General features: G+C 41.6%; 1 protein-coding gene across 1 annotated transcript in view; it reads right to left on the reverse strand.

Annotated features, from left to right (window-relative positions):
• Positions 1 to 27,352, reverse strand: part of VPS13A (vacuolar protein sorting 13 homolog A) — a 174,725-nt gene that overhangs the window by 4,434 nt on the left and 142,939 nt on the right. The window contains exons 60-71 of the mRNA XM_066604146.1: positions 26,662 to 26,775; positions 25,950 to 26,095; positions 25,780 to 25,861; positions 24,947 to 25,060; positions 23,831 to 23,906; positions 21,046 to 21,209; positions 19,890 to 19,935; positions 19,679 to 19,802; positions 18,039 to 18,153; positions 2,367 to 2,452; positions 1,577 to 1,700; positions 191 to 265 (exon numbers count right to left, since the gene is read on the reverse strand). Of these exons, the coding sequence (XP_066460243.1) occupies positions 191 to 265; positions 1,577 to 1,700; positions 2,367 to 2,452; positions 18,039 to 18,153; positions 19,679 to 19,802; positions 19,890 to 19,935; positions 21,046 to 21,209; positions 23,831 to 23,906; positions 24,947 to 25,060; positions 25,780 to 25,861; positions 25,950 to 26,095; positions 26,662 to 26,775 (1,266 nt within the window). The remainder of the gene's footprint in view (positions 1 to 190; positions 266 to 1,576; positions 1,701 to 2,366; positions 2,453 to 18,038; positions 18,154 to 19,678; positions 19,803 to 19,889; positions 19,936 to 21,045; positions 21,210 to 23,830; positions 23,907 to 24,946; positions 25,061 to 25,779; positions 25,862 to 25,949; positions 26,096 to 26,661; positions 26,776 to 27,352) is intronic.

Raw genomic sequence — 27,352 nt, forward strand, 5'->3', positions numbered from 1 at the left:
GTCTAGTAAGGCTGCATGGCTATTTTTCCCTGTGTTACACGTGACATTAATGCATCTTGGCAGTATTATTCTCATATTTCATACATGACTCACTACTTCATTCACAGTGTAGATGTTGGGGAGGTCTATAAACATGCGGCGGTCTTAGACCCCCCCTCAGTGCGTTCAGTAAGTAATAGATTGGATTTACCTTGGCATCGTCTGGAGTTTTAAAATTTATTATTTTTCCAAACTCTTTGGCGTGAAAAACAGATTTCACTCGTTCCTGCGGGATAAACAATTTCACATGTTAGAAACAGACTCATCATTTTAATCCGCGATGCGCCTAAACGATCTGCCATGCATTGCTCTATAAGACATGGTCTCGTTCTGGCCACTGCTTAGAGGAAGCGAAGTCTCAGTTGTTTGCATTCATTTCTGGCTTTTTCATCCCCTTTAAGCTTGCAGCGTTCAGAGAACAGGTTGTACAGTAAACAGGCACCACTTTTCATTTGGAAGTTCAACTGTACAATACATCATCCTGGATAAAGGCTTGCCAAAAAATTACTAAGTGCTTCCAGTCAAGGTTTAACGGAGTGCTGTATAAACAAACAGTCTATGCAGGGGGCTCGATCAATCTAATCAAAGAGACAGCTTTCCTTGACCTACATTCGGAGCCTCGAAGTTGAAGACCATGTGGTAGACACTCAAGGTGCTTTATTTCAAGTGGCAAGTACTATGCCACTTGAGGTACCACCAAAGATATAGTGCATGACCCAGAATTCTCTGCCAATTACAAATTAACCCTTTCCAATCCACTGTCTGACCTCTAAAGACATTATGATTTAAGGCTGTACAGCTCCGATGTTGGAAGACGTCCGTCGGGGTTCTATTACTGTATATTGCAAGCCTCTCTGCTGTCGGAGCCTATCCAACGTGTCGCCTCATGCAGTACTGGCTTTAGCCAGCATATAGCGCTGTTGTATAACAGCAGAAAGAGAGTAAGTACCCTAGGAAAAGCAGGATACAAATTGGATTGGAAAGGGTTAAAGGTGTTTTACCACAACTTAAAATTGCTTCACAACCACTCTGTTCTTCTTGCTTCCAGTCAACTAAGATAAGCGACTGCTGCAGCCAATCACTGGTCACAGAAGTGCCCTCTATAGCCAGTGATTGGCTGCAGCAATCACATGTCCTAGTCAGCAGAATAAAGTGGTTGTGAAGCGAATTTAAGTCAAGGGAAAACCACTTTAACAACCATCTCATGGCTTAAATTTGATGACTGAAAGGAAGCCTCTCATGCTGAGGGAGTTACACATATAAAATCTTTCAATTATCCAGGTTCTTCCCAACTATCACGTGACTGTAGCAAGATAGTCTGTATTAGTATTTAAAGGGGCTGTATGAGAAAGAGTGCCACTATTATCTATGGGCTGTCTTGTATGCACCTATTCCTCATTCAAGTGAAAGGAGCTGAACTTCAATGCCAAACAAGTAGCTTTTTTTTTTTTTTTTTCTATCATCAAACTATTTTTTGCAGTGTTGTAAGAGACAAAAACTCTTAGAAAAGGTGCTGAAAAAAAAAAAGTTATAGTACCTTTGCTTCAATGCGTAACCTCCTTCCGCTTACAATGATTGGTTCTTTGGTAAACTCATCAAAGCTATATTGCCATTCACAAGTAAGCTGTCCAAAAGTACCCTTTGTAACAAAGAGTATTCCACTGGAAGAAAAAGGGAGTAGATTACTGGTTGTATATCTATATCTACACAAGGATCTATAAACCCAAGCCACAAGAACAAAGATCAATTCTCCCGCACATTTCTATATGTTTCATTATCTAAAACATGCATGGTAAAATCCAAATATATGCCAACATGGACCGAGTTACAGAACTGACAGCTGGCATCCCACTGCAACAGTAGGAATCAATGACAACACTGTTACTCCCCCATTAACTGCTTATATGACACGATTAATGTTGATTGCAGCATGTACAGAGTTAAAAGGAGGGAGCTCCCTCGGTGAAGTCATCAGCCCTCCGCCAGGACCTCACAGAGGACCAATAGGTTGTCATAGCAACTAGAGGCCTAACAGTGTCCTCTGGATCTGCCATAGCAATTACTGGCAAGTAAATTATATAATACACTGCAGTACAGAGGTATTGCAATGTGTTAGCTGAGCGATCAAGTCCAGGTCCCCTACATGGACATAAAAAAGGTGAGAAACACCCCCCCCCCCCCCAAAAAAAAAAAAATGTTAAAAAATCAATAGCAAAAACAACTTTTGTGCACTTTTGCATTTTTATACATTTATAACCATGCTTGGTATTGTCACATCCACAGTGACCTGAATTCACTCAGACCTAAAACTAGAGCTGGTTACCTACCTCTTCATCACCATTAATAAATCTGTATTATTGACCATTGCATGTGCAAAATATTTACATTTGGCAAATCTTCCATTTTCAATTCTCTACAAACAGAAAAGAAACACTTAGAGTTAGTCCATACAGAAAAGCATATATCTAGCTTATATTTTTGATACCTTGCTGCGGAAATTCCATGGAGGGAGCCTTATAACTGTAGAATCAACTGTGGCTAAAATACTAGAATCTAAACACAGACTGTACAGACAAATCTGAAATTTCCACCTTCCAAGGGTATATTTTTTTAAAGGGAACCGATCACGGCCCCACAGCACCATAAACTAAGTTACGTTGCCATTAGGGAGTGCGATAGGGAGCCGGGTGCTATATTATATATACCTTCCTTAAGATTCAGCAGTATCCCCGTCTGAAGTCGGAACGGATATCTGACTCTTTCAGAGTCACATACATATGCTCTCCTATGCAAGTCTACAGGAGAACACACGCATGGGCCTTCAGAGACGGGACACCGCTGGAACCAGGGATTGGGGAGGGAGTATAAAAAATACAGCACCCGTCTCCCTATTACATTCCCTAACAGCACCATAAAGTGATAGGTTCCCTTTAATGGATTTGAAATATTGTATAGTTTAGAATCAATATGCAGTTGGAACATTGACTGCTAATTAGAGTAATCTATTTAAATTGTTCTACACATTATTCCTTTGGGTTATTGCAATATTGCTTAGGACTCGTAAAAGCAGTCAAAAAAAGGAAATGTCTGTAGCCAGAACTATATTTGGCCGAACGCTAGTTACTGGGTAAAAAAAATCTTCCGGGTTCAGGCATTACTATATATGGTTATATAGAGATTTGCTAACTTATAAGAGTAATAAATTTATGCATTATATATTATCCTTTAAAATGATTTGCTGACAAAAAATGTTATACTTGTCGTCAATTGGCAATAAGATAGCTAGTGATAGGATCAGCTATGCCCGATACTGATTGGTTATTGTTATTCCTCATTTGTTTATAATTAATAAAAAAGGGAAATTCATTCAGAAGAGCTCCGAGCTGTGACTCAATCACTTCTACATTGTGTCTAAGTTCTTCTATAGTGCACTGTGCAGAAAATTAGTCATACCAGATTGATAAGGCAACAACACCATTTGAAAATTATCCAAATTGAACAAAATACTCTAAACATTTCTGGTGGAAAATGCGGGCAAGACGAATGTTCTAGAAACTGACAGAATCTCTGGACTGTAGACACCGGACAAACAAAACCGCAAAGATAAAGACTTTTGTTCTTACACGTGTTTGTTCTGTCTGCTGTCTTAAGAAAGGTACAGTGCTTTGTTTCTATTCCACTTGCCAAATTATCAGAGTGTTCTGTGTGAATAGACGATGTCCAGACTGTATGTGTAGTGTTTGTTTGTTACACAAGCAGGATCAAAAGATTCTTAAAGTTATATATAATGGAACAATACTTCCCCATGGTAATATCATTACAGAATTTAGAGACACCTATACAATCTTAAATTTACATGTTGTGCCTCTTCCGGTGGCATTAAATTGTGATCTATTGTACATCACTAGACATGGATGGTATGTGTCCTGTCAGAAACAGAATAGTTTGCACCTTTTTAGAGTGAATGACCAAAGTGTAGATGAAGGTTATTGTGAGTAAACTGGAGACTCAGGAATGCAATAGTGTGTGAGAGAAACTTCCTCTAGATACAGTAAATACTTCATAGAATGGTTAAAAAGTTTATATTGAATATGTACCAATAGGGTTATGTGTATGCGCTGCACATCACATTAAATGTCAAGTAACTAACACTGCTTGCTTGGATTAAATACAAGTAAGGGGCCTTTTAGTGCAGGATCATCAATCAAGTTGTGGGTCATTCCCAAAACACAATGATCCCTCTCCCTCCTAGCAGGAGTAGAAGTCCAGTTCAGGCTAAATGTTACAATTGCTAGCAATTGTGTCACTTTGCTCACAAATGTTCACAAGGCCACCCAACATAGGGCCCTTGGTAGTTCCACGAGCCAATGAGAAATTTTGAATCCGGATGTCTCATACCCCTTTACTGCATCAGCCTTCCGGAGGAGAGTCAATCTGCTACAACTGCTTTACATGACACCCAGGAACTTGTGGGTAGTTTTTTTTTTTTTTTAGTGTCAGTAACCTGCCCAGTCAAAACTGTCTATTAAGGCCAAACAAGGTTTTCAGAATCTCACACCTCCCCAAATTAGGACATCCCCTTCACTCTTTTTTTTGCTTGGGCATGTACTGAATTATGAATCTAGCTTCATTACTTCCACTGAATTGAGAAGAGGGGGAAATGAAAATAGATGGTGAACATCAAAAATGCATGACCATTTAGAATGAATGGAAAACGAAACCAGCGGTCTTAAAAATGTTGTTTAAACCCCCATTGCTAATGCAGATTTTCACAAATGGCTCCAAATACCACGAAAATGGAAAACTGCTAATGTAGTGGCAACCAATAATGAGATATTTATACACAAACTACCCTGTCCTGGGAAGTTTGCTCAGAAGGCCGAGCTAACGGCCACTCGCTCAATATTGTAGACTGGCTGAAGAGAAGACTGTTAATATGTACATTGACTTGAGGTGCACTTTTAGAATCGCATTTGATTTTGCACTCTTGTGGCACAGCAGAAATTTTGTTGGATCATTGGGTAAACCAATCCAGAACGCATAAGCAGGGTCTCTGTTGTACAAGGCTTTAGCTCTTCTCAAACAGATAGCCATCATCAAGGTCCAGACTTAACCAAGGAGACAACTGGAGACCCTAGGAAACTGGAGAGCAGATGCAGCAGCCAAGGCAGTGGCCTAACTCCTCTTGAATGAAATAACGGCTGGTTGCAACTGAACCAGGCATAGATATCTCTCTGTTGTCCATTTTGCAGGAGCAGGCCTCAAAATGTAGAAAAAGAGGAGTGGCACAAAAATGGTGCAGAGCCAGATAAGAAGGGAGTCTGGAGGAAAGGTAAACCCCTGTCTCTCTACTCAATGATGTTATATTTGAGCTATGGACCAACTTATGACTCAAAAGAGGTAATGTGTGGTGAAGTGTCTTCTGCTTGGATTGCAACAACGCTGCAAACCACATTTGTGCAGGGATGCATGAGTTGTGCCTGACACAACCCAGGCAAAGAACCTCCTCGCTGTACTCTAAAGCCAGCCTACCCATTTCAACAATTGCAGATTGACTACATACAACTGCCTAAGGTAGGTATATGGGAGTTTGTGTTGATTTGCATAGACCTCTTCTTAGGTTGACCGGGGGTATGGCCTGCGAAAAATGCCAACACCAAGACTACAGTTAAGAAATTGCTAAAGTAGTAATTTGTAGATATGGTGTACCAGAAGTCATAGCATATGATAACCTGAGTGTCTTCCCTTAGCTCTCTATTAAGTAAAAATTATCCTACCCAATAGAAAGACCAAACTGTCCCCACTTGAAGTTTTGTTTGGTAGGGCCCCTTTAACATATCTGCATTTTCCCCAACATCTCCAGGCCCAGAATGGAGATCTCACCTCCTATATGAGTACTTTACACCAAAAATTGACTGCCACACAAACATTTCTTTTCCCAGTCTCCTTGAGTATGGAATCTGAACTGTCCTCAATAGACATGGGAGAGAGTTTGGAACTAAAATTTGAGGGTCTATTCCAAATCCAGCTGACAACTGCCACTTCAGTCAATTTGGAAGGAGTGTCTTTTGAGGATTCAGAGAAACAAAAAAATGGCTAAAGATTCGCACATAGGCCCATAGCTGCAAACACTATTCATGAAGATTACTTAAAAGCTGTATACCATCTCTCTTTAAGGTTTGCAAGAAAGGCACTAAAGACAGTTACCAAGGTGGTAAACCCTAGACAATGTCCTTATGAAAATGCCTACCCAATGAGACACCAAGTGTCACGGTCCACCATCTATGAGAGTTTTATACCACAGTTAAGGTACTGGTTTTCATGGCAGGACTTCACACAGTCTTTACAGTAAGGTCTATGTGCCTGACATTATGGCATCACTTAGCGCTCACCTAATTCTGAGTGAATCTTTCTCCTTATTGAATATAGTACAATATACAAAACATTTCTATTCCCAAGTATTTGGTTGTAGCTCGGTTGCTGCACTTTAATAAGATCACTTAAACGGTTCTCCGCTAACTTTGTATGTTGTTAAGAGGCAATGAAGGTTCATCTCAGACTACATGTATATACAGAGGACTGTAAGAAGAATTGCATCACCTTAAATGGATACTAAACATGCGGTTGTAGAATGGTAACATATACACAACTAATGGACAGGGCAGATACTTCTGCTTCTTTTTTCCAAGTCAACTCCCAATATCATGTTTTATTTGCTCAGAGTACATTTGATCCATGTGATTGCATTTATTCAGGATCTATTCTTCTATGGTTTCCACACATTGTACTCCTATGTACATAATCAGTTTCAAAATTATTTTACTGTTTTGGTACAAATAGGACAACTTTTACTTGGATTATAATAGTAGGGCGCAGAAAGTTATCTTAACCCACTACAAAGTTATTGTTCTCTTATCTTAACAGAACAAAACCCATTGTAAAGCAATTCAATATGTAAATAAACCACCCTGCTTGCTTGGCACACCCTGATATCAGGCTGTGATAAGGTCCATTTAGACAAGGTTATTGCTCAAAAGCCATCTTTGGAGGAATAACCATTGCTTCTAAGCATATTACATATTCAAAGCAGCTGCGGTTCTCAGAGCTGTCAGCAGTGTCCCACTCCAGCTTCATTTAACTCTTAAGTAGCTAAATAGCTACTTAAGAGTTTATGCAAAGATGATCGCTCAAAACTGTCACTCAAACTGTCGTTTGAGCGATCTTTTTTTTTTTTTTTTTAAACTCGTTTTATTGACAAGTAAACACCATGTCAAATACCAAAAGGAAAACATTTGCAGTACAGAGTCATGCATATGGGTTGGAGACCAGACGGCCGTACAGCTTACAGTGTATACAAAATCTGATGCATTTCGAAAATGGGAGATGGAGAGAAAAGGAATGAAAACAGGGGAGTGATAAGAGTTTGTTGAGGGGGAGGGGTGATACGATGGGGTGCATAGTGGAGGGTATAGGTCTGATGTAGGAGTATACTTGTATACATGTATGTACATTTGCGAGTAAGTGCAACTATGGGAAGGGAACACCATAGTATAAAGCGGGGTTAGCAGGGGGTTCTTTGGTGCGTTCCTCTGGGTGGGTGGCCGAGCGCAGGGGTCAGGCCCCCCCGATCTGACTACAGTGCTGTCAGGTCCTTAACGTCATCCATGTAGCGCTGGTATGACCACGGTAAGTGGTTGCGGAGGAAACAGGGTTAGCGACGAATCGCACCATTGGCCCCACACTTTTTGGAATTTGTCCGGACATTTACGTGCTTTGTAGACTAGGTTGTTATAGGGTATGGTTGAGTTAGTAATTTTTCTCCATAAGTGCCAGGGTCGAGCCCCTCTGGTCCATCCATCTCAGCGCAATAACTTTTCTAGCTAGAAATAGAACTTCTCGCAAGAAGATTCTGTCGTAGTGCTGCCATTGCTCTGCGTCAAGAATACCAAATAGGCAGATTTCTGGAGTGATGGGAACCGGGATGTCAAGGACCGCAGAGAGCAAGTTAGTAACCTCGCCACAGCATATCCGGACTGTCGGGCAGTCCCAGATCATGTGCCAGAAATCGGCATATGTGCATCGGATACATTGTGTAGATGGGTTCCTACTAGAGATGAGCGAGTGTACTCGGAAAAGCACTACTCGCTCGAGTAATTTGCTTTATCCGAGTATCGCTGTGCTCGGGTCTGAAGATTCGGGTGCCGGCACGGAGCGGGGAGCTGCAGGGGAGAGCGGGGAGGAACGGAGGGGAGATCTTTCTCTCCCTCTCTCCCGCCCGCTCTCCCCTGCTCCCCGCTGCGACTCACCTGTCAGCCGCAGCGGCACCCGAATCTTCAGGGACGAGCACAGCGATACTCGGATAAAGCACATTACTCGAGCGAGTACCGCTTATTCGAGTACGCTCGCTCATCTCTAGTTCCTACCCATCTTATATAGTCTCGCCGGGGTAAGATAGCATTGATGGACCATTTATATTTGGGTCATTTTGTTGTTTGCCGAGACAGAGATCATCTTTCAGTGTAAATGGGGCTTAGAGAGTCAAGTTAAAGGGTAATGCATCTATAAAGAAGATGCGGTTTGAAAATGTAGAGGCATCCTTAAGGTCGCTCTCACACATGTTCGAAACTGCGGCGTTTTTCGGTGATTTTGTGCTGCGTTTTCAAACGCATTCTACAGCATTTTTTAACACACCCCCATCATTGGAATGAAGTGCGTTAATAAGCACAAGAATAGAACAGACCGCACTTGGAAATCGCAGTGTTAGAAACACTGCGTTCAAATGCTAATCTGCGAGGCCCCATTGCAATCTGTATTGTCTCCTGATATATTTATACTTAGTTATTAGGTCGCCCCTCTTTTTATTTTAACTAAACTCCAATTTTGATACCCTCTCTGGGAATTGTAGTTCGCCCAATCCATTTATTTTAGTTTCCTGCCTTTGCACCCGCTCAAGCTCTGATATGTCCTTCTTGAGTACTGGTGCCCAAAACTGTCCACAATATTCCAATGTTCTCCTCATGTGCCCCTAGACCTCTTTTGCTGCATCCCATGATCTCATTTGCCTTTGTAGCAGCTGCCTGACATTGGTCGCTCAAATTAAGTTTACAGTTAACTAAAATCCCCACATCTTTTTCCACATCAGTCCCTAAATTTGTGCAAAAATGATCGAGTCTATAAGATTATTTGTTTTTTTCCTTTATGCGAGAAGTAATTATATGTTTCAATCACTTAAGGTACCAAATGTTTTTCTTTTTAGCATTCTTTAAACTGCTGCAAGATATCTGAAGTAGAAAAAAATAATTCAGAATTGTGTCCATGTCCTGTGAAATGTCCATGTCCTGCTTACTCATACTGACTTTGAGAGCTGCCCAGGACTTCTTTGGTCTCATATGGATGAAAAACTGTCATGAGGAGACCCCTGCCATGGCCCAAGAGTTGATAGGAAAAAAGAGGAGCATTTTCTAACTGCGCCATCTTCTGAAAGTGCAGATCAACCACCTTGGACCCATCTTGCAGGCTATGTAAAGAAGCTAACAGTGGGTGGCTCATCATTTGGCCATAACAGTATGAAGATTTACTTTTTAAGTTCTGAAAATAAAATTCATTTAATTGCGTTCTAGTTAGAGATGAGCGAACGTACTCGTAACGAGTACTTACGCACCCGAGTACCGCCATTTTCGAGTACTTCAGTACTCGGGCGTAAAGATTCGGGGGGCGCCGGGGGGGCGGGGAGAGGCGCGGCGGTGCGGGGGGGAGCAGCGGGGAACAGGGGGGAGCCCTCTCTCTCTCCCTCTCCCCCACACTCCCCACTGCTACCCCCCGTGCCGCCACGGCGCCCCCCGAATCTTTACGCCCGAGTACTGCAGTACTCGAAAATGGCGGTGCTCGGGTGCGTAAGTACTCGTTACGAGTACGTTCGCTCATCTCTAGTTCTAGTATATCCACTGTACTGTGATCTATGAACAGGTTAGACTAGTCATCCAAGATCAATAACAGTAGAGTCTGTAGTAAACAGAAATGACCCACATCCAACCAAATAACTGCAGCAAAACGTCAAATGACTTGAGTAATCTTCAATTCCCTTCCTGCAGTGTTCCACTTCACAAGAAGACTTTCTCATGCAGAAGGAACTAGTAGCAGCTCATGCCATGCTTGAGAAATGCTCCTTGTGAGTTGAAGCATTTTGATGAATGCATAAAGGATCACCACCTTGCTACATTATCTGCATTATTTTAGAGGACTCATTTATCTATTAAGACTCTCATTCAGAACCTGTGCTAGTTATTTGCAGCAGACACTGCTCAGCACACCTGTATTTTATGCGGAGAGCAATACTTTGTGCCATCTGCATGAGTACTAAACACTTGGTGTTGGGCCCACACAGTGTGTATTCAGCTTATTCTTGTGAGACCCTTCCGGGGAAAAAGGGTTTTCTAAAGAAAACATCAGAAAACCAATTAGCTCAAACTCCTTTTATACAGCCCGATATAAGTGAGAGGGTGAGTGCTGATCAACAAGATTGGCGCTCGTTTGAATAACCTTTCCACAGGCTAATTCAGACGGTATGGGGGATGAATCAATCACTCGACCTCTATCCGCTTTCATCACTTTGGGCAGCACGTTCTGTGTTTACACAAGGAGAAGTGCTGCCGACGACAAATATTTTTACAGCAAAAATCCTAGCAGCTGACAAGCAACCATTTGCTGGCTGATTGTCACCCTGTTTACACAGGGCAATGATCAGGATAATTAAACGCGTGTTCACGAACATTGATCTTTAACATCTTAATGAGGTGGCCTATTTTGGGCCTAAGGACACAATGATTTTTGGCGGATTTTATTTTTATTTTTCAGTGGACGCGGCCGTATAAGGGCTTGTTTTTTGCGTGGCGAATTATAGTTTTTATCGGCGCCATTTTTGGGTATATTGACTAGATTGTAAAGCTTTTATTATTTTTTTTATGATAGCAGAGAGAGAAAACGCATCAATTCTGCCATAGATTTTTTCTTTAACAGCATTAATCATGCAGCATAAATGACACAATCCATTTTTTCTGCGGGCCGGTACAGTTACAACGATACCAAAATTCTTACCTTTTTTTAGGTTTTTCCACTCTTCTGCAATAAAACCCCTTTTTCTTGGAATTTTTTTTCTCTAAATCGCTGCATTCAAAGTTCTGTAACTTTATTTTTTTATGTACGGAGCTCTATGAGGGCTTATTTTTTGCGCGACGAGCTGTAGTTTTTATTGGTACCATTTTGGGGTACATTCGGCTTTTTTGATCACTTTTATTGCGTTTTTAGGGAGGCAAAATGCTAAAAATTAGCATTTTGCCTCAGTTTTTTAAGCTTTTTTTTTAACGCTTTTTCCCCTACACAGTCAAAGGCATATGCAGCTTATTGTACGCGTCGTTACGGACGCGACAATACCAAATATGTGGGGTTTTAATCTTTTTTCCCTTTTTTAGGTCATTATGTGAAAAAGCATAAAAAAAGTTTTTTTTTTTAACTATTTTATTTTTAATTTATTTTTTATTCTCTATTATATTGCTGTCCCCCTGGGGGACTTACAACACTGCACTGCTGATCGCTGTGATAAGGCATGGTAGGGCTACTGCCCTGCCATGACTTATCGCTTATACAGCGATCACAGGCTATGGCAATACAGGACGCCAGTGATCTTGCGCTATCCCCAGGACGCAAGTTTACTCCCTGTTGATGGTTTAGTGTAAATGCAGCCATTTATGATCAAACGGCGAACAATAAATTGTTCACTTTTCGTATATTGTTCATTTTATGCAGGCGTAAATATCATAGTTCGCTCATTCACTAATCGGTCAGTTTAAAATACCCATCACTCAGTTCTTCTCACTAACTTCTACAGTGAATATCAACAAGTGAACGACTTCTCGTTGGAACGAGAAAAGGCCACCCGAAGCGAACTCCGGCATCATTCGCTTGTTCAAAAGAGAAACTGGCAGGTCTAAATGGACCTTTTGTTTTATTCTTTTATCTAATACTACTCAGGCTTTTTTCACACGGCTGAGCACGATATCAGGCCGTGAAACTCAGGGTCTGCGACTACCAACAGAGGGTATGCATTCAATGTCGTCAACTTCTAGCATTTACTGTCTTAACGCTATATACACTCATTGTACCCCCAAAAAAAATCCAGCACCTAGAAGAAGTTGTCGTTTTGCTGCAAAGCTCGGCATGCAGTTACATCTCAGGCAAATATGCAAATGATTAGAGTTGTGGCGTGATTAGATGAATGGTCTTGCCGCCTGATGTCCTAAAGGTGGTTTCACCCTTTTGCCTATAAGGCGGTTCTCAGAAGCTCCTTGTGTGTGGTGACCTTTTTTTCCCACTTGTGTAGAGCTTGTTGACCGCTAGATGCCTCTACGGTGCAGAGAAGAGATTTCATCCAGTTAACAGAGTTTGAGAGGGGGCATTATTGGAAGGCGAAAAGCTGGATATTGCCCATTGACGAACTGCCTGCCACATGAGCCATTCTAACCAGACTGTTAGGAAGTGGTGGGACCAGTGGATGCGTGAGCGCACGCATACAAGGCGACTGGCCTCAGGACGCCCTCAACAGGCCACTAGTAGAGAGGATCATCTGATGATTCGACAAGCACAAGCAGCTCCAACTTTTTCATTGTCTGCCAAAGACAGGTGGCACTATTGTTACAGGCCGCAGTGTCTGTCAGAACCATTTCCAGGAGCTTGGTTGAAGGACATTTGGTCTCACGACACTCATTACATGTACTGCCTTTTGAAACCCATCCAACGTTACCTCCCTTTGCAGTGGTGTCGTGAATGTAGAAACTCGACTGCAATGGAGTGGAACAGAGTTGTCTTCAGCAATGAATCCAGGTTTAGTTTGGGCACCGTTGATGGCTGTGTTAGTGTCTAGAGACTTCAGAGTGATCGCCAGAATCCTGTCTTTGCTTTGGAGTGGTACACTGTCCCCACTGCTGGTGTGATGGTTGGGGGGGGGGCATCGCATAAAACAGTCACATCTTGTATCGAAGCTAGAGGAGATACAACAGGGTACTTGAGTCTCCCATGCCCACCCTTATCACATCTTGCATCTAAGCTAGAAGCAGTACAACAGGGTACTACAGCCTCTATACCCACCAGTATCACATCTTCCATCTAAGCTGGAGGCAGTACAACAGGGTATTAGAGAGCCTCCATGCTCACACGTATCACATCTTGAATCAAAGATAGAGGCGGTACAACAGGGTACTAGAGCCTCCATGTCTGCCTGTATCACATCTTGTATCCAATCTAGAGGCAGCCCAACAGGGTGCTAGACCCTCCATACCCACCCTTATCACATCTTGTATCCAAGCTAGAGGTGGTATAACAGGATACTAGAGCATCCATACCCACCAGTATCACATCTTGTATACAAGCTAGAGGTTGTACAACAGGGTACTAAAGCCTCCATGCCTGCCTGTATCACATCTTGTATCCAATCTAGAGGCAGCCCAACAGGATGCTAGACCCTCCATACCCACCCTTATCACATCTTGTATCCAAGCTAGAGGTGGTATAACAGGATACTAGAGCCTCCATACCCACCAGTATCACATCTTGTATCCAAGCTAGAGACGGCCCAACAGGGTACTAGAGCCTCCATGCCAGCAATTATCACATCTTGTATCCAAGCTAGAAGCGGCCCATACTAGATCCTCTATGTCCGCCTGTATCACATCTTGCATCCCATCTAGAGGCGGTACAACAGGGTACTAGAGCCTCCATGCCCGCCCGTATCACATCTTGCTTCCAAGCTAGAGGCGGCCCAACAGGGTGCTAGAGCCTCCATACCCACCCTTATTACAGCTTGTACCCAAGCTAGAGGCGGTACAACAGGGTATTAGAGCCTCTCTAAGTGTTCAGTTTTCCACAATAAATTCTCATTTTGCTCGGATTCTGTAATCGCTCACATCAACATTATGATCACACAAAGAAAGTTTTTTTTTCAATTCTGCCAACTCATTCTGGGTGCTTGATTTTTCTTTTTTGACAACAAGAGAATATCAGTTTTGAATTATATTCCTAATATAACCTTTGTGTCAATTATGTGCGGATCCAGTGTTAGCTCTATCTATAAGGCATGCATCTAGAAATCTGTGGAAGGTCAGAAACAAATAATACTTTTTGCTTGCCCAACAATTTCTAGTTAATTCAAGCAAATAGTAGGATGATGAGGCAAAAGAGAAAAATATATTCATTTCCTTTTTTGCAAAGCTAATGCCCATTATAATTTTCTGGGATTCATTTAAGAGAAAAAGAAATGTAACAACAACATTTGGCCAGAAATGTAATATGCAGTACAAAGAAGATTTAAACATGACTGACGGATGTAACAAGAAAAAGATGTGCGGCACGGTTTAATGCTGCTTCACTCCCTTAAGAGAGTCTATGCCAGAAGAAAATAACAAAATCAAATGGTTTAAAATAAAGTATTTATTGTAAAATACAAATCTTTAAAAAGGCAAAGCCAAAATCAAACAGAAATGATCTGAACATAAAGATGTATGAAATGTGAATGAAGAATATACATGAGAAACGTAAAATAAGATAAAAATAAATGCAGCGACTATGCAAGTTCTAGAACAAATGTATTGACCATATAAATAAATGAATCATTTCAGCATGTAGTATTGTATACCTCAAGGTCTGTGCTTTAAAAGGGATCCGGTTACTACCATATCACCTCCAAAACTAAATTTCACTAGCCGGTAGAGAATAAAAAAAAAAAAAAAAAAGTAATTTCTAATGCCCTTACTTTTCCTAATAAACCCATGTACCTCAACAAGTAGGTCCACAGTCATCCTGTGCATATGCAAATCCACAGAGAAGAGTCATCTGCCCACACTAATTCATGAGCTGCAAAGCTAAGCATACCCCTTTTTTTCTTGGTAGCCAGAGCTTGCTGTACAACAGGGGATGTAATAAGCAGTCTCAAGAAAAAAGGGGGCGTGGTTAAAAGGAGGTGTCATAAATCAGCATGACTCTCCTTGGGCAAATGACTCTTCTCTACAGATTTGCATAGGGCACAAGGTAACTTTGAAAAGTAAAGGTTGGTTTACACGGGCAGATGATTGCTCAAAGATCGCTCAAAGGACAGTTTGAGTGACAGCTTTGGGCGATCATTTTGCATAAATAATTGGTATGCCAGCATTGATATTTAAGTAGCTACTCAACCACTTCAACACCAATTAGGTGAGCAAATGACGCCTTCCTGAAAGCAGTTAATAGCCAGAGGTTATTATCTGCACTCAGATCCTTTGTTCTTCACGGGAAACAATGGTATCAGCACCCCCCCCATGGAGAACTACTGATAAAAGTGAAGGACGATTTTTAGGTTGGACTGAATTTAACGATCAGCCAGCAGTGCCCAAAAAGCGGACGATGGGCGCACATTTACACGCACCGATGATTGCCAAAACGATCGCCGATTAGCGATTTTCTAGCGATCATCGGCTGGTGTAAATGGGCCTTAGCAGTGGAGATAGATGGACTCATTATGAAAAGAAATGGCGATTGCTTTTTCCTCCCCTGCTGGCCAGTGCAGTTAGTTTTGGGGATGCGATGGTGTTGGCAGGTTCCCTTTAAGTTTCAGTCAGTCTACACACCCAATATTAAAGGAGCTGACCAAGTTGAAAATTATTGATGGTCTATCCTTCGGATAGGTCATCAATAATAGATCAGTGGAGATCCATTGTCAAGGACCCCTGCCAATCAGCTATTCTATGGGCTGTTGTACTTTGACACTGCGATGATTTCTGCAGGAAGCAGTCAGCTCTATTCCTACTTAAGTGGTCAGGCTTGGTATGGCAGGAATTAAAAAGAAATGAGAACTGGCAGAAATCAGCTTAACGCACAAGCACATCAGCCCAGAGAACAGCTGATCAGTGGGGTTACTGGGTGACAGACCCCCACAGATCTACTGTTGATAACCTAACCCGAGGATAGGCCATCAATAGTTTATAACTGGACAACTCCATTAAGCTGTTATGTTATAAATCCCATTAAAGGGGTTTTCTGTATTAAGTATATGGAAAAAATAGGCGTAAGATTAAAAACTCAAACATATAATCAAATGTGTATGTGCTCATTGCGTATGGTTTTATCTACTAGACCGTCAGTGATTTGAGGACACGCAGTGGACGTCACGTGTTCTACTCGTATGAATTGGAGCGTTAATTACACCTGCCACTTTCAGTGTTGGCCTGTGCTCAGTACTTCTATGCTGAGGACATGGAATTCATCTCGCCACTTGTGTGCCTTTTTTCTGAATAAAAATGGAATGTTAGTGCATCACTTTGATAAATACATGTGCCTAACCACATTAACTTGTAACAGAAAAAAAGCGATCCTCAATTACATATATGTATTTATGAGCACATACGATTTGCACACTCTCCCATGTCCATTTTTGTCACAGTCGTATACATCTTTGATGAGGCTGGCACTTTCAGGAATATGTGACTGCATCATTTGTATGCTGCAAAACTGCAATGAAGAGAAGTGCGGAGACCATGGCAAAAAATGATTGGAGGGACAATGTGTGGAGAAGTGATATATATGAACATGCAGACCTTGGAGGAACTTTTACTGGGTTCATCAAAGAGACGTAGAAAATTCAGATACAATATTCCCATTACTATACAAGATCAGCAGATAAAAGGATGCTTACAGTGAGAACTGTAAAAACTGAAATGGAAGAGAACTGCACTTCTTTACATATTGCATATGCAATAGAGGCATTTGATATCTGGTCTTTAATTTGCTACTTTGGTATTTCTTAAAAGAGAAGTTCCTTTCCCTTTTTTTTAGATACCATTTACTTCAAAGGGTTGCTACCATGTTTCATAATAGTCACATTTACAATGCAGCTTGTCCCATTCCTCTATTCCCTAAATCCTGCTCATCCGCTGTTGTGAGATTACTGTTAAGGAAGTGATAGAGTATGACACTTCTCGGCACAATCACACTGAAATGACCAATGATGCCTAGTAGAGCGCACACCCATTTACATGCCAATTTAGTCAGTAAAGCATGCCCCTAGTCATAGGTTTTAACTGTTGCAAACAGGAAGGCAAGAGCAGCCAGCTGCACAGCGTTAGGCTTCATAGAGGATAAGTGTAATTGTAAAATAAGTGAAATAACATTTTTTGATCATTAAAATAGGCTAGAAATGTGGTGTTTTTGTAACTTTTTTTCTACAAATATTTTAGAAAAAAAGTTTCCAGCATTAATTCTTGTTTGTATAAGTTTGGTTGTAAATAGTAAATTGAATGTGGACAAATCCCTCTTCAACAGAGAACTTATAACAGTTACAGAAATGGATACAAATATTGTTGTCAGGACAGAAACAGAATAGACGCAGAACAGATAATTAATTCCCTTCATTTATGCTAGTCGACTGCTTTCCAAGTGCTGGCCTGATAAAAATGATTGACTCTCAAATTCTGTGAGCTTTTCATGGCATATACTGCATGAAAGCTATCAAGAGCCAGTCGAGAGACAAATCCTAAAAGGTTCAAGTGACCCTCCAGCCAGGAGCTCTAAATAGATCTGCAAGTCCATCCCTACAAGGGATGATTATCTGCTACTTACTGTTCCTCAGATCTTTCTTCTTGGCTACTTTTTAGCTCCTCTCTATTAAGAAAGAGCAATGATCTGAAACTGTAGTTTTAACCACCATGCCTAATCGGACGTGGTCTGGGACACACCCCTTGTATAGTCATTGGTGTAGTGTGTAGAGGAGGCAGCCTAAACTAATGATGAGACAAGTGATGTGGCCCAGATGTACGTCATGTTAAATCCACGGTACAAATGTGCCGTGTTAACCTACCCTTCTATGTAGTTTATTATATAGTACCTTAGATACAGAAACCAGCGCTACTGAGTGCATGTAATATAGCTCTGCATCTTCACTCAAGTATTATGGATCCTCTCTACAACTGAGTTGCGGTCACCTGTAGCATTTGACTTCCGGTGCCTTCCCGCAGCCTGTAAGGTCGAATAACCCCATCTTCGTGAAGAAATCGTGGGGGGCGCAAGCTCCCCACCTCATCAGAAGAATCAGTAGCTCTGTAAAGACAAGGAATTCACAGTATAAGCCGTCCATTGTCACATCAATACATACTTTGTTGCTATGTATCAATCAACTGTCATTAGTGAATACAGAAAATAAATGAGGATACATAAGGATACATTTAAAAACTATCAGGTGACTCAAGTGACCCAGCCAGGGTAGCCTCCAGTTATGGTACCCATCATTTAGGCAATCACTGCATACATGATCTCAGATGCTGGAGGCTCTTCTCTCTAATTCAATAGATAGGTGCAATGACTATATATACTCGAGTATTAGCCGACCCGAATATAAGCCGAGACAATAAGTTTCACCACAAAAAACTGAAAACGTATTGACTCGAGTATAAGCTGAGCTATACTCTAGTATATACTGGGTAAAAGAATCCCTCCATACTCACCTCCCAGTCTGTGCAACAAGCTGCTTGAATTCTCCCTGCTGTCATCCCCTGCCGTCCTCTCTGCTCGGCTCTGTCCGCGCTGTGTAAGTAAGCGCTGTGATTGGATCGAGCGCCAGCCAATCATAACCGGCGCTCGATCCAATCACAGCGCTTACTTACACAGCACAGACGGCCGGGGATTTGAAAGCTGAGCAGGGAGATGACAGTGGGGAGAATTATAAAGCAGCTTGATTGGCTGTGAATGATCGAGTGCCAGCTGTGATTGGCTGGCGCTCAATCCAATCACAGCTCTTACTTACACAGCGCCAACGGCAGGGGATGACAGAGCCAAGCAGTGAGGACGGCGGGAGATGACAGCGGAGAGAATTCAAGCAGCCTGCTGTACTACCGCCGGAGACACAAACGCCGGCTGGGAGAGGAGTATGGAGTTTTTTTTTTTAACCTTTCCCTGACTCGAGTATAAGCCGAGGGGGGCTTTTTCAGCACAAAAAAAATGTGCTGAAAAACTACGCTTATACTCGAGTATATACAGTATATAATAAACAACTGATGGTAGGCTTAGTGGAATGGAGCCGGCCAACGAGCTCCTACGGTGTACCAGCTGGGTTTCTTTTTCCTTTTTGTAATTTTTAAAAAGTGTTTAGAATATGAAAATCTTTATTTAAATATACACCGATTAAATATATTAGTGCCATAAACAACTTCCAGTAGTGCGCTGAATGGTTCTTTGTACTACATCACAAGGTGAACGGCATTTCTCCTTTCCATCTTAGCAAAGGCTTTTCAGTCTGGTACTTCACTGTAACCCAACTTGACAATACTATGCATAGCAATGAATGAAAAGCTTGGCCAAGTCAGAAATTAAAGTCAACTGTATGATCTGTGACAAGATGATAGGGAATTAGGACCAAAAGCGTTTATTATAAAATCACCCAGATTATTAATTACCGTTGCAGAGCCTACAATTACCGAACAATACAGCGCTTTTCCCCTTTAACAGACATGTTGGTAATAGGTTTCCGCACATAAAGTACAACACAGCATTTCTTGAAAAGGTCTTTACCAGTTATGAAATTAAACTGTAAACTGGATTACATTAAAGCTTAGACATAATGGATTACCTCTTGATGCCCTGAAACGTGCTGCTGGCCATGTCTATGATGCCGCCCGTTGGCCTGGTTACAGCACCCACTAATCCTTTACCAATTCCTTTAAAAAATCCAGCTGCTCCTTCTTTCTGAGCACCTAACAAACAAGTTTGTGAGACACGTTAGAAACCTTGGCAAACAGAACTACATTACAGGGCTATCCAAGCAGATTTATTCACTGTACCTTTAATTGGTTTTGTAACGATGCCTGTAATCCCACTGACAAAGCCCTGAGGAGAAAAAGAATTAGTGACTCACCTTCTAAAAATCTTGTTGTCACCTACCATTCATAAGTGACACCAGAGAAACATCTTAAAAGTAAAACATAAGACAGGTGACCCTATACCAAGTGTTACACCTGCGACCTGTGGAGAAGGGGCTTATAAAGTTATAGACCGTAAACCCTCAGAGCAATTAACAAGTATTGACAAAATCTAATTAGACACATGGGCCCAAAAACGCAGTGCTGAATTATCTTCTCCCATGGAAGTGTTGGCGGGCTTAAGATGAGAACCAGTTATAACAAACTTTGGACTTAGAGAGTATGTCTGGGCTTGCTTCTTCCAGAAGTTTAAAGGGGATCGGTCATCATCTTTGAGCTCCATAAAGTACTTTATGCGTGTCAAAAGGTAATGAAACAGCGAGTCCAGGGAGTTGTGGCTCTTACTTACTGAATGCCCCGTTCCTCATCTGTGTCCCCACAAAGTTGGCGGATGCAGTGTCACGCTGTGTGCACGCACCAACTTCGTGGGGACACAGCACAGGAACAGCCCCCCATCCCGGTGGTTATGAAACAAAGCTCCCCATACTCTGTTTCCTCACCCTTGAGCCCCATAACGTAGTTTAAAGGGCTCAAAGGTGATGACCGGTTCCCTTTAAATGTGTCGGTAGGAGGCACTGCCAGCAGATGAGGCCATACTGTTCTGCTAATGGAGTTGTACATGACCAGACAAAGCTTCATAAAGAGGTGGCTTTTTGCATCCTTTGGGAGCAGTATTGTTCGATCTACTGTCCACATTGCCCGCTTGTACATTTAAACATCTGGCAGGAGACGGAGCCGAGAGCAACTTCAATTATGAGAGGAGAGAAGACCTCTCCTGGGTAGTTAATTGGACGGTCCACTCAGTGATATTACTGCATTACGGGGTAAGGTACATGAATAATTTACAGTGAAGGAAGAAAAATACAGAAAGGCGGGTCATGTTCACACATCATAATGTGTAATGGATCAAAGTGCACCACAGCCGCAGAATGAAAACTACAAGCAAGCACATAAACATGGGAGGCAAATATGAAAACATATGCTAGCTGTACACAAGACCTAAGAATATCCCCCTTACAGATACAAGGCCTTTTCCTCCACGTGTAAGACCTTCTCTGATGCCACTTGGCTGCTTGTTCATGGCCTCTCTCCGTTTTTGTTGATACTCTTCATCCATGGTGATGGCTGCTACTCCTTTAGCCATGGCACTTGTAATCCGGGATGCTGCTCCAGCTAAGCCACCTATGAGAAAGAAACTATGATCTCAGGTTCCATGTGAACAGAACGATTCTATCTTTATATACAGAGATAGCAGAATATGGACTTCAAAATACCAAGATTATAGTCAGTTGTACGATGGGGTGGTTTCACATCTGTGCTGGGGATTCCACTTCCCTGCTCCGTTCGGGGAGCAGAAAAGTGGAATCCCTGTGGCTGGATGGTTCCGTCCAGAGACGGAACTGAATAGTGCTGGGCGGACACCACTGACTATAATTGGGTTCACCCACTTTCCGCCCAATTGGACAGCTTTGGGGCAAAATAAGAAGTGCTGCATGCAGCACTTTTTCTTCCAGCATTTTCAGCCGCATCTGTGATGGAACGTCCCACCTGAGGGTTCGACGCAGATGTGACACCCCCCATACCTAGTGGCCAGTGGATTAAACGTATATTCTGGAAAAACAATAATGCTTGAAACAGTTAAAAGTACATCTGGCAAACTAGTCAAGTATAAGTAAGCAAAGGGGAGGCGTGAGTGATTTTTTTGGGTGCGCACCCTTCCCAGCTCTTAAATTAAAAAAAATGTGCACTGCAATCTTGAAGTTTATCCACATAGTTTAATTAGAACATATTGGTTGTAACAATTTTACATTTCAATTGTTTTTCATACAAAGCATTGTAATCCTACTAGTTGGGTTGGATAGCTGTCAGCCAAGTTGTAGAGGAGGTGTAAAGCTTGTACAGTGTTTACTTGGCAGTGATGCATTGTCGCTTGACCAGTAACATCCAGTTGAGCCAATATACTAACTATATGGCTGTAGGAGAACGTTATTAGGTTCTGCATATTTAAGTAGCGTTAAAGGGGTTCTTGAGGTATGGTGAGAAAACAGGGTTTTGTTTTTTTTAATTTAAAAAAACACAAAGCTCATGTTTATGTCTCCCGGATCCCTACTTCTCGCTCCGGGTCTTCCCTGTGCTGTAATGTTTATAGGATGTAGCAGCCTGTGCACAGGGCACCACAGGCTGCTACAACCAATCATAGACCTTGGTGTTTAATTGCTCAGGTCTGTGATTGGCTGCAGCAGCCTGTGACATCCCAAACATAGGCTGACAGCAGCCTGCCGACAAAGACTGGGACAGAGTATGAAGCTGCTGTGTGGGAGATGCGGGAAGCCAGAAGGAGAGTGCAAGCTAGTTTGTTACTTTCTATGATGAGGAACTTGCATAAGGTACATTTGCACATGGCAGATTCACTACGGATTTGAGAGTACAAGACAAGGGCATGGGATATTACAAATCTCAACCACACACTGCAGAGATTTTCTGTGTTAATAAAGGAGCATGCTGCAGCATACCCATCCTGTAGTGGAAACGTTGTTGATGTTACCACTTTCAGGGCTTAGAACACATGAAAGTGTTTTAGTCCCGTTATGCGGCCATGATAAATCACAGCCGCCTAGCGGGACAAAACAAAGCCACTGGTTTCAATAGAGTTCAGTGGTTTCGTTTTCACGATCGGCACAATTAACAAGTGATAAAAGATAGGACTTGCCCTATCTTTCCTGCATGTAGTATTGACTACTTGCAGGAAAGATAGAGCAGGACCTATCTTCCCACTATGTTTTTTTTCAAATTCCCGTTCTATGGCACAGAGTTTGAACAACTGGAGGAAAAACCTTGTCCATGCGCGACTACATAGTTGCACATATGGCCGCCTGAAACCGCCTTCAATTTAGCATGGGTTAAATCCACATGTAAAACATACAAATTGTACTGTCTAGTGTTTTGGTGATCTCTACCTGGAAGTTCTGTTTCCAGAGCAACCATAATTGCCAAGCTCCTGGTATATAGTGGTTTAGAATAGTAATGAAGTTGAAGGGTTCTATTCCCATATCGGGAATCCTATTTCAATGTGTTCAAAAATCGTAAAACAATGCACTCACCCATAGGATTGCTATTTCCAAAATGCTCTGTTCTCCATATTCTTGTTGCCGGAAACCGACCACCTCTTCTATGGAAAGAAATGGTAAAGCACAATGCTAACTGGTGGCCGGGCAGAAAGCTAGTGCACACGCACTCTGGAGATCCCGGGCATGCGATTTAGCACCAGCTTCCATAAAGGAGGTGGTCTCTTTCCCTGGCAACAAAAGTAATCAACCAGAGGGCAGAAGGAATAATATCTGGAGAATGGAGCATTTTGGAAATAAACGTCTTCGAGGCGTGTACGTTGTTTTGTAATTTTGAAAGTTTAATGAGATGGGATTACCCCTTTAACTACAGGCAACGATTACTATTCTGAGCCACTATATACCTTCATCCTACTAATTCAGGTTGTCCTGCAAACAAGACATCTAGGTAGATATCACAAAAAAATGCTTCCTAAGCACCTAACTTTATATCCACTTATGTTATAACCCTCATATAATAACTTCATTAACCCATTATACTCTTCATATAATAACCTCATTAACCCATTATACTCTTCATATAATAACCTCATTAACCCATTATACTCTTCGCAGACTTAGACTGAAATAAAAATCTTTAAGCCCATATTTTACATTTTGGAATATTTTCAAGCTGACCCATTTCTGTAGCCTCTTAAATTAAACTATGAAAAGTGGAGTAATGACTTTTTCACTTACCAACTGCTCCTCCCACGAGGGCCTTGACACCCAACGCCATTCCCTCAACAAACTCCTCTGGCCCTTGAATAGCACCCTGCAAAAATAAAGTAGCACAGATTGTTCTAGTTTGAGACAGGAATCCTTGATATAGGAAGTACAATGTGTTTGCTTAGCCAGCAAAGTAACAGCTAGGGCTAAAAATATGTCATTTTGTTAACTATAGCACAGAATCACCCATCGTTAACACACTTGTTATATGTTGGTAAATCACTACAGTCACTTCGGATCTTGGTGAATGAAAGTTAGAGGTAGAATGAGGATATAAGAAAGAGTATGCTGTATTCAGAAGATAAATGGGCTGAGCAGCAATACAGAACGCAGCTTACTGGACAAGAATGGCGTCGTTTCTGGAAATCCATCAGACCAGTTGTCCAGAAAAGCAAGATTTTTTGGATTTACCGTAAAATATCTCTCTCGTCTCGTTTATTGGGGGACACAGCTTTGACCATGGGTATAGCTACTGCCACTAGGACTTAAGGCCCATTAACACGCAATGATTATCGTTCAAAGTTCGCTCAAAAGCCATCGCTTGAGCGATAATCGTTATGTGTAAATGCTTCCATCTTTCACTCTTCAGCTGAATGATGATTTTTAGGTGAGCATAAAATCGATTGTTCAGCCGCAGTGAAGATAACACAGGCCGCATGCTGTATTTGCTGTCCAGGGTGCTGTATTCTCCATGGGAGCTGCTAATTATATTGTATTCAGAGCCTGCAGCAGCCCCTGGCAGAACAAAAGGAGCTGAATGCAGAGAGCAGACCGCCTGCTGTTCTCTGCATACAGCTCTGGAGGCCCATTTATATGCAAATGAAGGTAATAAGCTGCTAAAAGACAGTGTCCATTAGCAGTTTATGCAAAACAAGCGCTTTATCTATAGGCCCATCATAGGCCCAATCTTTTAAACGATTATCTTTGCCTGTAAATGGGCCTATAGATAAAGCTGTGTTCTTCCAATGATACAGATGAGAAATCTCAACTCAACTTCTACCACTTTGGGAACTGCATTAAATTAACCTCATCAATTCAAGAGTGTTAAGTTTCATATCTAACTACTACAAAAATGCACTACATTACCTGGTAAGGTTCATAGAAAAATGCTTCCACCCCTTCAGACAAATCACGAAATAAGCCAAAAGGATTGCCTAACACATCAAGTCCAAGAACAAGAACATACATCTGTTTTATGGCCTACAGTAAAAGGAACATAGAATTACAAAATTGTTTGAAATACCCACATTATATTTGTGAACTACGCTGGACGTATGTGACAGGAGAGCTAAATGTACCCATATACCCATTCACCCAGGGTAAGCCAAGCAGATGGTCTTTTGGCATACCAGAACGAAATGCATCACCATCCGTTTTTTTAATGCCGTATAAAATAATATAGTAGAATATGCTATTGTGTGCAAAAGGATTCAGTAAAAACCAGGAGGCTACGGGCAACATGTCAGGTCTACACAGTGGCACATGTTAGGTCTTTCAGTTGGAGGTATACATCAGGAAATCCTCCCCATATACACCTGCAATGGAAGACTAGTGCATTGTGAACAGGGCCTTACAGACTGTTGATAAACATGGTATCAAACTTAAAATAACTTGCAGTATGAATACACAAAAATCCATTTAAATTACTCTAATGCTTTCTTTTTGTCAGAGATCTTGCCAGAAGGTAACAGAAGCCCTTTGTTAGGATGTGTGGCTTTATCGACTTCAATGGTAAAAAGAACCGAACAGGAATAAAATAGTGTAGCAGACTATGCTACTACGGTCATCGAAAAAAAAGAAAAAGAAAGTTCTAAAGAAGTGTAGAACGGTGAACATTCTCCCCACCTGGGAGGAGCCCGACTGTGACATCAGTTAGGGGATTACAATATCCCATTCTTCTCCGTCCACGATATACTCACCTGTCTTGAGTAATGTCTGATGACTTCCCACTGCAGCTCTTGGGTAGAATAAACTTGATTTTGAATCTCAAAAAATGCCAACCTGCGAATGAAGAGAAAAATTAAAAACCTGTAATTTCAAGGACAGGCGGGCCTTCTAACATAGTACAAGTAAGATGGGAAGCACCTACTTGAACACAACATCCTGCACATCCGTCAGGGTGGCACCAATACTCTTTAACAGAAGGTTCAAAGACTGAACAGGTATCAGCTCTTTATCCCGAAGTTCTTTGTTCCCATCATCTCCACCACTGCTCAGGGAAAAGCTTAAATGAAGCTGCAATTAAAGGGGGAATACATCATTATAACAGACTTTCTATTACTTGTAACCCTGAAGCTGAGGTCCCAGTGCAAAATGTATAAGGCCTCATGCACCAGGACCCAAATGTAACAAATAAGTTTGCACCCACTATAGCTACACCTCTGCTGTGACATACTTAAAGACGACCGGCCACCTTCCCGGACATGCCCGTTTTAGCAAATAACTGCATTCCCTTTAATTCGGGGGTATCTTGTCTTAGAACTCTGCGTTCTGTGGTTTCTCTGTCAACGGCGTGTTACCAGCTGGGGATATGTCCCTACAGTCTGACACTGTCCGATCAGTGCTGACAGTATCAGACAGTCCCTTTGACAAGGGGAATGGTAACACAGATGTTCGTTCATTCATACATTTTCGGGTGCAATGGCACAATGCACGATTATAGGAAAAGATGATCCAGAATGGTTATTTCATAGGGAATACCATTTACTAGAAGAGATGTGTCAGAAGAGCTGACCGGTCCTCTCTGAACAGAAAATACGTTTTTAAGACCGGGAAATAAGTTCCAACACCGTTTCCGTTACCTTAATAGGAGATATGTGAAAATCTTCATAAAGGCTGAGTTGAGAAGTGCTAATCGAAGACACGGTGCTTAATTCTGTTTGGAGAGATTCTATGTCCTTTTTGAAAAGCTCCACCTGTATAACAGCATATAAGAGTTAGTAGTGCAAGGACGATCCTCCTAAAATAGAGAAATCTTGGCTTTTGTTAAACATTAGTTCCCCTTCATCCCTACCAACGTGTCCTTTTCTTGAATTGCGCTGTTATACAATTTGTCATGATAGCAATTCAATACAACCCCATGCCATAAAGTAAGAAAAAAATGTTATTCATATACAGCTTCTTTTAACATGGGAGCCCATGACTGCTATGCGGCCATTCATCTCCTACTGTTTAAAAAAAAAAAAAGGGGTGGGGGGAAGTGGGGGTGGGTGGGCGGGGGGAAGTGTGCTGGAAAATCAAGTGCAAAATCGTTAAAACAACTCCTTTCTATAAATGCACTGGAAATACTACATATTCAATTCCAAATCAAAATAACATTTATCCAGTTTGTATTAATCCTTTACAGAAGGTAAAGAAAAAGGAATTTTTGGCTGTTCAAAAAATAGCAGTGCAGAATTTTTCTATAGAAACTCAAAACTGTAATGTAGAAACTGAAAAATGTTTAAGACTTCTCTTTACTTTGAATTACCGAATATTTGGCATAACCATTAT

The sequence above is a fragment of the Eleutherodactylus coqui genome, chromosome 5 (assembly GCF_035609145.1).
Source record: "Eleutherodactylus coqui strain aEleCoq1 chromosome 5, aEleCoq1.hap1, whole genome shotgun sequence".
NCBI lineage: Eukaryota > Metazoa > Chordata > Amphibia > Anura > Eleutherodactylidae > Eleutherodactylus > Eleutherodactylus coqui.